This window comes from Zootoca vivipara, chromosome 1 (assembly GCF_965207765.1).
Source record: "Zootoca vivipara chromosome 1, rZooViv2.hap1.1, whole genome shotgun sequence".
Classification (NCBI taxonomy): Eukaryota; Metazoa; Chordata; class Lepidosauria; order Squamata; family Lacertidae; genus Zootoca; species Zootoca vivipara.
This window is the reverse complement of record NC_142582.1, coordinates 131,027,389-131,038,801: the sequence shown is the minus strand read 5'-3', so window position 1 is coordinate 131,038,801 and position 11,413 is coordinate 131,027,389. Positions and strand designations below refer to the sequence as shown.

General features: G+C 48.4%; 1 protein-coding gene across 9 annotated transcripts in view; it reads left to right on the top strand.

Annotated features, from left to right (window-relative positions):
- Nucleotides 1-858: 858 nt before the first annotated feature.
- Nucleotides 859-11,413, top strand: part of DDHD1 (DDHD domain containing 1) — a 39,031-nt gene continuing 28,476 nt past the window's right edge. For all 9 annotated transcript variants that reach the window (XR_015946661.1, XR_015946662.1, XR_015946660.1 and 6 more), the window contains exons 1-2: nucleotides 859-2,496; nucleotides 10,961-11,134. Coding sequence is in view for 4 of the 9 variants with exons in the window: in XM_088656024.1 (XP_088512150.1) it covers nucleotides 1,491-2,496; nucleotides 10,961-11,134 (1,180 nt within the window). In the remaining 5 variants the exon portion in view is untranslated. The remainder of the gene's footprint in view (nucleotides 2,497-10,960; nucleotides 11,135-11,413) is intronic.

The window sequence follows — 11,413 nt, the reverse complement described above, 5'->3', positions numbered from 1 at the left end:
TGTTTTTGCTAATAATGAAGTAGGGCTTCCTTCCATACAAAGTGTTGCACTCTAATGCACGTGGTGCATTAGGCATAGGAGCCAGCGGAGGGTGGGGAGAGATGCTCCTTAATAAACGCTCCAGCAAACACAAGCACACCTTGATCCAGGCTGTTGCCATGTCAGGACAAAGATTGCCAGCGCACCTTTACTCGGAGAAATCCCATGGACACAGATCCAAGGGGCTGCTTCTGGCTTCTGACATGTAAACATGTTTCCTGAGTTTTGCTGCCGCAGACCTTTGAAGAGGGTATGTGTATTCCCCATATGTCTAGATGGAGAGCTGGCTTCAGGCAGCAGGCCCCTTGGCAGTTACAAAGATGTCTGCAAATGTGACATGAAGGCTGGTAACATCAACCTTGCTTTGTGGGAATCCCGTGCAGACGACTACTGGAGAAGACAGTTCGTGCATCCACAGCAGTGACCAGAGGAGGAATGACCACTGGGAGGAGAGCGGAGAGAAGAAATGCCATGATGTATCTGCAGCAGCCCAACAGGACACCTTCCTCTGCCCCAGCTGCAACAAAACATGTCTCTCCCGTATCATTCCCTACAGCCACAGCAGCTGCTGTAACCAGACCCTCCCAGTGTCCCTATTTTCCAGGGACAGTCCCAGATTTACATACACCATCCCGGTTTCTGATTTGATCCCGGAATGTCCCGGAATGTTCCTTAGGATGTCTCTATTTTCACAGGAGAAATATTGGAGGGTGTGACCCCAAACCAAGGAGATAAGTAACTACACAACCTTTAGAAGACATCCGAAGGCAGCCCTATATAGGTGAAGTTTTTTTTTAATGTTTCATGTTTTTTATATATGTTGGAAGCTCAGGTGGGCATGCTATAAACAATAAAATATTACGGAATAAGCCTTTGGAGGGTATGTGTAACTCTCCAGTGGTTTGACTTCGCCCCCAAAAGGCGCACTCCTCCACTGACAGATACCCGCGTGTACGTGTGTGCTCCATGAGTACACGTGTCCACCTTATGGGCAGGCTGGCGCCAGCTGTCATGGGCGCTTCAGCTGAGACGCCTGCGTTTGCATGGGGTTGGACTGGATGACCCTTGGGGGGCACCTTTGGCGTGTGTTTGTGAGTGTCTACAGCAGTTATTCTCTTACCCCCTCAGCCTTTCCTGTCTCCTCAGGAGCAGCAGCGCGAGCCTCGCCAACCCCCTTCCCCTCGACGCAGCGGCGGTTGCCGCCGACTCCGGGACCCGATTGGGCTACGGGCCCGCTGCTCCCGCCCTGATTGGCGCGCGCCTCTTTCCTTCCTACCCTCCTCGGCCCGCCTCCCCTCTGCGGGCGGGCGGGCGCGCGCGCGGCCGGGCGCGTCGGCCGCGCTGCTGCTGCTGCTTGTGCTGCTTCTTTTTCTGGGCGGGCCGCTTCCGCCTCCTGTCTCGCGCGGGGAGCCCCGAGGCGCCGCCGCCGTCCCGCCTCCCCGCCGAGCGGCATGGAGGAGAATTCCGCCTCGAGCCTCCGGCCGGGCGGCTCCCACAAGCGCGCGGCGGCGGCGGCGCGGGCTGCGTCGGACGAGGAGCCGCTCCTCGACTCGGAGGCGGCGGCTGAATACGAAGACGGGCCGCCGCCTCCTCCTCCTCCTCTGCCTCGGCCGCGGGAATCCCCTCAGCCGCCGGCCGCCGAGCCGCTGTCGTCGTCGTCTGAGGAAGCGGCGGCGGCGACGACGGGAGCGGCTCCCGAGGGGCTTCCTCCGCGTCACCGGCGCCCGCCGCCCCACCACCACCACTCCCCGGGCCACAGGCGGAGGCGGCGGCGAGGCGGCGGCGGCGGAAACCGCCTCCTGCTCCTCGGGCCCCTCATGGACGGAGGCGGCGGCGGCGCGGGCGGGCTGCTCTACCCGCCTCTGGGCCGCGACGACGAGGACGACGACGACGACGAGGAGGGCGACGACGAGGACGACGACGAGGCGCTGGGCGACGACGAGGAGGACGGGCCGGGCCGCGGCGGAGCGGGGCAGCTGGGCAGCAGCGAGAGCGCCGGCAGCGGGCTGTCGTTGTCGGGCGGCGGCGGCGGAGGCGCCCCGGAGCCTCGCAAGCGAGCGCGGGGCTCCGGCAGTCTGGCTGGCCGCGCCGCGTCCACCACGTCGGCGGCTTCTTCTGTGGGCGGCGGCTCCCGGGGCTACGAGGTGGTCCGCGAGCTGGGCCCCGAGGAGGTGCGCTGGTTCTACCGCGAGGAGCGCAAGACCTGGAAGCCCTTCATCGGCTACGACTCGTTGCGCATCGAGCTGGCCTACCGGGCCTGGGGGCTTCTCGAGAGGAAGGCCGCGCCCGCAGCCCAAGCGGAGGGGGTTGCCACCACCGCCGCAGGCAGCAGCAGCAGCCCCGAGGCCTTCGAGCCCGGCTCGCCGGGCATCCCTCCGTCGGAGCCCGTGTGCGTCCGCGGAGGCCTCTACGAGGTGGATGTGGCCAACTCCGAGTCCTACCCGGTCTATTGGAACCGTAAGTCGCGCCGCTGCCTCCCCACCCCCCCTCCGGCGGCATAGCAGCCAACTTCTAGTGGGCGAGGCCCATTCGGCCCCCACAATGAAATATCTTAGGGCGGCGTCCCCCACCCCCGTTTGGTGGGCATTGCCATTCAAATAGGTTGTGCGTGTGCCCTGTCATGCGATGGATTATGTGGGGTGGAGCTTGCCTTGTTTCATTAGCCATCGGGTGCCTGAGGAGCTGAAGTCCCGTTAAACACGGTGGGGGTCTGGCTTCAGAGTCAACCTGCCTTGGAGGATCGGGCTGGAACCCTAGTCCTACCGGTTCCCCCCAGGCAGGTTGACGTTGGAAGCAGGTTCCACAAGTTCAGTGGTGCTTAATTCTCAAGACTCTTAATTTATTTTTTAAAGGAATCTCAAAATGTCCTGCCTGGAGGCTTGCAACATAAAAAAATTAGGCACGCCCAAGGGTGGATGCTCAGGGACTCCAGGATCCTTGGCCCGCTGTCAACTTGCTTTTGCTCTGCTTTCATGACCATTTTATCAGAGATGAAGTCTTGCTTAACCCTTCCAATTCCACTTTTCTCCTTTTCCCTCCTAAGCAAGTAATGTTCTAAACCAGGTGTGGGGAACCTTTAGTCCTCCAGATGTTGCTGAAGTGCAGCTCTTTGGAAGCATGGAAAATGACCTGGTTTGACGAGGGTTCTAGTTCTGCAGCATTTGGAGGGCCAAAGGTCCTGCACCAGTTTTAAGCATTTATCAGCACCCTTAATACTGCATTTTCTTTTTGCGCCCTTGCCATAAGGTTGCACTGTGCTTCCCATCTCCATTATTTTCCTCCTTAAGCGTTCCTTTATCTGCTTCTCACATGGCTTATGCATATACAGACAAAATAAAAAATTCCTTCAGTAGCACCTTAAAGACCAACTAAGTTTTTATTTTGGTATGAGCTTTCGTGTGCATGCACACTTCATCAGATACACATGCACACGAAAGTTCATACCAAAATAAAAACTTAGTTGGTCTTTAAGGTGCTACTGAAGGAATTTTTTATTTTGTTTCGACTCAGACCAACACGGCTACCTACCGTGTTTCCCCTTTTTTAAGACACCGTCTTATAACTTTTTTCCCTCAAAAAAACACACAGTGGCTTATTTTCAGGGGGTGTCTTTTTTTAAAAAAAAAAGTGCTGGTACAACTGGGACCCACTGGCTCAGGATGCTCGGTGCTCTCTTCTGCACATTGCTGGGCGCGTTGTTGGCGCTGCCAGTTCCGAGCGCCTGCAGGGTGGGGTGGGGGTGGCAGTGCTTTAAACCCCCAACCCTGTAGAAAGCAATGGAAGTTATGGACTGTAACAATCCTTAAGAGGCGCAGGTCTTAAAAAACCCCTGGTATCACCCTTGAAGCACAGCCTTCCAAAGTCAGGGGGGAATAGGTCTGTTTAGACAAAGGAAAGGATCGGGGGTGATTCTGTGCCCTGGGACCCACAGAACTACTTTAAAAATCCCAACCTGGGGGGGGGGTCAAATAGTGAAGCCCCATAGCCCTGTAGCAACAGAAGGCACATTCTGAAGCACCCGAGCTGTTCGGTTCCATAAAAAATCCAGGAATTGTAAAATTAACAACAATAATGGGGGGGCACTCTATCCAAAGAGTTAAGAAGGAATGGGAAAGTGTTGAGTTATATATGGAAAAATATGGAAAGGAAAGTTAGTTAAAGATAAAAAATAAATAATTATCGCAAGGGGAAAAATAACATCATAAAGGGTAATAATATTAAATATAAAATAGACAACACAACAGAAAAAGCAAGTATATGACTAAATGAGATCGCACAGGAGTGAGGGAAGTGGGGAGAGAGGGAGGGGGGTAAGGAATGGAAGGAGGCAATGGTTGGAGGAGGGTATAGGGGGATGAATTAAAGGAAAATTAAGACTGAGAAGCGCATGGTTTTTGTTTTTTAAAGATGCAAAGGCTTGCAATCAGCCAAAGTATAGAGCCCAACTTCTAGGAGACTGCGATCTACTTGCGGATTTATAAACTGGAGGTGATCTACCCCCGTTATATTGGTGTTCAGGTCAGAGTTGTTTTTAGAGAGAGGAAATATCCCATTTTTGAGGTTAAAGTAAAAGTTCCTGACCTTTTTTTTATAATGAGGAAATGCTGCTAAAACTCCGTTCTTCATTCCACGAAGGGGAGAGGGGGCGGGGCCGGGTGCTCAAAGACAAAAGAAATGGAAAAGGAGATAGCGATCAAATCCAGCCTCGCATTCATGCAGCCGTCGGGAGAGGCAGGGGCTGCAGCCGAGTGCTGCTTCACAAACAAACGGGGGAAAGTGCTTAGAACCCAGAGAATCCAGCTGAAAAACACGAAGCAGCAACAGCAATTGCACACACACCATCCCAAGCCAGCACAGTAACCAAGTCCCAAAAGCAAGAAAGGACTCAGCAAACACTGCTGCGGCCGGCGTTGCTGCTGCTGACTCGGGGAGCTCAGTGATCTCTTCCGCACAGCGCCTATCACTATGGCTTATTTTCGGGGTACGGTTTATATTTCTCAAATGCTTAGAAATGCTGCTATGGCTTATTTTATGACTACGCCTTAAAAAGGGGGAAACACGGTACCTGTAACTAGCATATACAGAGACACACACAAAAGTTATACATGTGGCAGCGAGGTCCTGTGCCTGCTCTTTTTCAAGTCAGCTATTTCCTTCTTACTCAGTTTGTACCTGTTCTCATGTGCCCAGATCACTTATCTAGGCAGGAAGCTAAATCATAACATCTGTGTACTTAACCTCTTACTCCCTTTTCCAAACTACACTCCTGCTCTGTAGAACTATGGTTTCTGTTCATGTACACAAATTTCCACTATCATGTGGCACCTCCCTCATCTCTGCCCATTGCAATCCTAAAGAGTTGGCTTGCATTGCCTTCAAGCTCCGGCCCTTTTGCACTCCTTCCTGTGAACAAAAGACAGGTATGGCAGTTTGACTGGCTGTTGTTCACTGATCCCAAACCCTGCATGTACTCTGTCCCTAAAAATGGTGTTAGAATGATGTGCCAACGTAAGATAAACTCTGCAGTAAGAAACTGAATTTGTATTTGCATTCTTTTTTACTCTGCATAGTCTTGTTTGCAATGTGTATTCCTTTGCATAATTGTCTCTCTTTCTGGTGCCACAAGTAGTGGCATGAAGTTTTAGAGCAAAGTCTCTCTTAACTTGCGAGATTACACTGGGGAGGCATTTCCCCTACACTTTGCAGCTATAACGGCAAAGGATTGCCCTTTGCTTTTCTGGGAAAACAGATGTGTGATCAGTATTGCATTCTGAGACTTCTGTGGAAACAAAGTCTGGATTACTCCCTTTATCTGTTCTGCTCTACTTTCAACTGCAGCCTCTTTTCTTTCTTTCCATTCTCTGGAAGTGCCGTATATTCCAGCGTATAAGACGGCTGGGCGTATAAGAAGGCCCCCAACTTTTCCAGTTAAAATATAGAGTTTGGGATATGCTCACCGTATAAGAAATATGACCCAGCGTATAAGACGACCCCCGACTTTTGAGAAGATTTTCCTGGGTTAAAAAGTAGTCTTGTACACAGGAATATACAGTATGTATTATTTTAGGCAGGTTTAATTAAGAATGTGGTTTTCAGAACAACAAACAAATGAAAATTACACGTTCTTAAGAAACAAGAATACAGTACATTGAAAATGAAGCATTACAGTGGTACCTCGGCTGTACGTCATTTGCTTAATAACAATATAAGTGGAAAAGTAAAGGGAAGGGAAAGGAATGTCTTTATCACACCCTAGTCTAGCACCATCTTGCTGTCCAGAACTGCCTGCAGGATCAGTTTTCTTATCACTTTATGGACAAGGAGTTACCAGAACTTCTTGTTTATGCTGAAAGGTTAATTGTGAGTTTGCATGTCTCTTGTCCTTCATTAAGCTGCTAGTGCTTTGTGAGCCAAACCCAATAATATAAAACCTTGCACATCTTTAGTAGGAATTAATTAAGAAATTTGCTTTATCCTGCGGACATGAATGCGCACTCTTGAGTTAGGGTTAAAGGCAGCTGAGACTGAATCACTTAGTTTTGTGTCTGCCTGATGGTGGAGCAGGCATGCACAATCCTGTTAGCCTGCGGTATCCTTAAGGTCTATGAATGTCAGTACCATCGATCATCAAGAGGAAAGGTGGATGGTGGGGTGATGGCTCATGCAGACTTCACTGGGCAGGGAATGAATGAGACAGCAGCTTTCTTTGCTTGTCTTTGCACAATCCAGACAGAGTGAAGAGAGATCTCTTTATTTCCCCCACTTTTCACACTGAATCTTGTGTTCCTACCAAAGTCATCTGTACTGTACTGGATTTTCTCCTTAGGCAAATGCTTTGTTTTGCCTGAAATTATCCATAGGCAGCCATGTTTGTTTGTTCATGGATCTGCCATGTTTGTGTATAAAGTGGGTGTGGGTGTTTGGTGTTTATATCATGATGGATGTGTTGGTGATGGCAGCTGAATTCTCTTCTGTCTTAGCTCCCCACAGTGCATTGTGTTAGCCACTTTTCTCCCTACCCACCATGACATTGCTGAGAAAAAAGTGCCTTAAGTTAAATACTGTAAGCTGGTAAGGCAGTGGGAGGATTTAGCTGTTCTCACCCACACACACATATTTTGAAATAAAAATCAAGCCTCTGTCCTACTTTGAGAATGGCGCAGGTGTAACACACTTAGTTTGCTGCTGAGATTTCTGTATGCAACAGTAATGCTACCACAAAGATCACCCAAGTGGTGTCTTGGCTAGCCCGGGAATTATTAAATTAGCTAGAATGTGTTTAATTTAATTCTCTGATTACTGTGTTTAAAAAAGTTGTTTTAGGGTTCTTAAGTTTTGCTTGTGGGTTCTAAATACACTATTCGTTTCTACGCCTAAACTCAGTGGCGGAGCTTTATGCTCCGGCACCGGGGGGGGGGGCAGAGAGCAGGCAGGAGCGTGGTGCACGTCCTGGGGGCGGGGCACACCGCCTGCAGGGGTGTGGTGCCCAGCGTGGGCAGGGAGGCACCTCACCGGAATCATAGAATCATAGAATTGGAAGAGACCACAAGGGCTATCCAGTCCAACCCCCTGCCATGCAGGAAACACCATCAAAGCATTCCTGACAGATGGCTGTCAAGCCTCTGCTTAAAGACCTCCAAAGAAGGAGACTCCACCACACTCCTTGGCAGCAAATTCCACTGTCGAACAGCTCTTACTGTCAGGAAGTTCTTCCTAATGTTTAGGTGGAATCGTCTTTCTTGTAGTTTGAATCCATTGCTCTGTGTCCGCTTCTCTGGAGCAGCAGAAAACAACCTTTCTCCCTCCTCTATATGGCATCCTTTTATATATTTGAACATGGCTATCATATCACCCCTTAACCTTCTCTTCTCCAGGCTAAACATACCCAGCTCCCTAAGCCGTTCCTCATAAGGCATCGTTTCCAGGCCTTTGACCATTTTGGTTGCCCTCCTCTGGACACGTACTAGCTTGTCAGTATCCTTCATGAACTGTAGTGCCCAGAACTGGACACAGTGCTCCAGGCGAGGTCTGACCAGAGCAGAATACAGTGGTACTACCGGTATTACTTTCCTTGATCTAGATGCTATACTCCTATTGATGTAGCCCAGAATTGCTTCCAAAATGAAAAGCAACACAGCAGGCCACCATTTTCACTCCTCCTCCAGTGCCTAAACCAGGGATTAGCAAACTTTTTCAGCAGGGGGCCGGTCCACTGTCCCTCAGACCTTGTGGGGGGCCGGACTATTCTTTGAAAAAAAATATAAATGAATTCCTATGCCCCACAAATAACCCAGAGATGCATTTTAAATAAAAGAACACATTCTACTCATGTAAAAACATGCTGATTCCTGGACCGTCTGCGGGCCGGATTTAGAAGGCAATTGGGCCGGATCCAGCCCCCGGGCCTTAGTTTGGGGACCCCTGGCCTAAACCTTGCTAGTCTTGCACTGCCAAGTGTCTATAGAATTTAACTGGTAATTTTAAAAGCTTGGATCTCTGCATCCAAGGGACAAAAAGAGACCGAGACACCTTAACTAAAAGTAACTCCATGATTTCCAGTTGCCTCTTGGATTCTTCCACTGAAAACCAGCGCTTGGTGGTTTATTACACTCCTTTGTATGTCTTGGTGGACTGAAACGTTTATGCACAAACAGTTATCTAGATCTTCATCTACTGTCTTTATATTTCCCAAATTGCCATCTGGTAGAAGACCAGAACCATTGTGTGCAACTATGGTCGCCATATACGGTAGTTCCACAACCAGCTTGGTTATTACACTGTAGATTGGTCTTTCTGACTTGACAGTTTTTTTGATGTCTTCCTTCTTTGTGGTCAACAAGGGTACATAAGAAATATATACTACATACAGTAGTGCATAATATCTCCATATGCTCCCTTGTCCTTGTTTAAAATCCCCTTCATTTACAGAATGAATGAAGAAATAAATGAGCAGTTGTATGAACATTTGCACAGATTCTGGATGCAGAATGTGGTTTCCCTGGTGCTGAGTGTTTGAGGCTGAGCACATTCAGCCCTGACAGTGCTCTTGTTTTTGCAGCCACTTATCTGTTGGAATGAGAGAGGAGAAAATGGACCTTATTGAGTAATTTGCCAGTGGGTAGTTGACTTTCTTGGCGTGGATACAGGAAGATCAATTGCTTTAATTTTTCCTGCTGTAAAGTGTAGGAACAGCAAGAAAACAAAAGCTTGGGAAAGGCAGAGGGGAGAAACAGTAAATATAAACAAAGGTAGAGAGTGAAAATGGTGGCCTGCTGTGTTGCTTTTCATTTTGGAAGTAATTTCTCCTTCTCCTTAAATCTGGGTGGCAGATGTTTAAAAAAGTAGCATATGCTGTTCACAGAGAGATTTCCAAGCTCTGGGGGGAGAAGTTCCTGGGTGCCAGCATCAAAAGCAGCATTGTGCTCAGAGCGGAAGTAAGCATTTGATCTTGAGAAGATTAAGGGTGTTGACAGAAAGCATCCCAGTAATTTAAAGTAGTAGTGACCTCCTTACCTTGGGTAGCTCTTTGTGTTTACTGAACTAAAATGACAGCTGGTGTAGTAATAAGTAAGGTCTTTTTCCTCTGTAGGAGTCTCTATAGTTAGTCCTTAGTATCACAGCATAATTGTACTTTGGTAAGCCCTGCCCTGCTGTGGAATCTTCCTTCCTTCATGGGTCTTCCCTCTCAGATAAGCAACTTGAGACTGCTTTTAGCAGGTGGCTGCTCAGTGTTACTCATCTGCTGCTTGTCTTACCTGTTCTGCTTCCCAATGACTCTACCTTAGGGTGTCCTTCACCATTGCTGCACAGCTTCCTTGTACTGTACTGTATTTCAACAAAGCTCCAAGAGCTGGTCTTTACAGAGTGTGAGTCTGAGGATTAGCATTAAGGAAATCCCCCATGCAAGCTCCATTGAAATGAAAAGAGGATGCGCTACAGTGGCATTTTGTGATAGAGGACATAGAACTTCATATAACAATTCACTGTCTGCAGTGTTTAGGCCCAGCTATGACCCAGTGCTAACAAGTGATAGCAGTGGGGCCAGCTCAGGATCAGGTTGATCCCAGGTAAGTTGGGCCCCTCCCTGCCCCCCCCAATGTTCTGGCTCCTTCTGGTGTAAATGCCACCAGTACTGTACTACTTCCACCTGGCTGAGTGTTATGGGGGCAGAACAAGGAGCTCTGCACTGGCAGAGCAACACTGATATCAGTCCATGGGCAGAATAGGCCAGGATGGCAAAGGTACAGCTCCACCTGATCAAACTCCTAGCCAAATGCAAAAGGGGGAGGGGTGGATTCCAGCCCAAGCCTTTAAGCAACATCCAATATAAAACTGAAACACAAAATACGGAAAAACTCAGTGCTAATTTTTCAAAACAGTGAACTGTACAGGTTTTACCAATGGCAGAAAGGGAACATGGCCTTATCATAATAGCAAGTTGCCAAAAGTTACTTTTCTGTTGTAAAGCTAATGCAAAGTTACAATTTTTTGAGACACACATTTCCTTTTATATGTGTTTTGTGGGTGGGTAAAGCTTACATGTGTAAGATATGTTTGTGTATAATACAAAATGGTTGAAGAAAGTTGACTTAGGGTTTTCAGAGACATTCGGAAGGTGTAGTTGACACTTTAAAGTACTTTAAAATACTGAAACCTAGACTATTTGAAACCTACTTTGCCACTTAGCTGTGTATTGACTTTCTCAAGGCAACAGGGCCCATAATGTTATTGATTCAAGTGGAGCAAATACATTGGAACTGCAGGGCTGCCAGCCACTGTAAGAATGGGATCATTTAGCCCCCTGCAAGGCAACTGCAGTCACATTCTGGCAGATGTGATAGATTTTGCCCAAACATTCCCCCCCCCTTGTATTAACTGCTCTTCTGTATTTTAAAATATATTATCTTTGTCACCTTTTTAGAATCTGAGAAGATCCCTGTGATGCGTGGGCAGTGGTTTGTTGACGGCACATGGCAGCCACTAGAAGAAGAAGAAAGCAATTTGATAGAACAAGAACATCTCAGCTGTTTCAAGGGGCAGCAGTTGCAAGAAAACTTTGACATGGAAATATCAAAACCTTTAGATGGAAAAGAGGGTAAGGGATGGCTGGATCAATGGTCCTGCCTCATGTTTCTTTTTATGATAGTCATAACCTTTTGTGTACATGTTTGATGATGGTGTGTTCTGCATGAATAGCCATTACTTGCTTCAGTCTCTTATTATTGTTAGGAGCATAGGAAACTGCCTTACACCAAGTTGAACAATTGATCCATCTAGTTCAGTATTACCTACACTGACCAGCAGCAGCTGTCCTGAATTTCAGATTTTCCTGCCCTACCTGACGAAGTCTGGGATTGCACCTGAGTGATGTTCC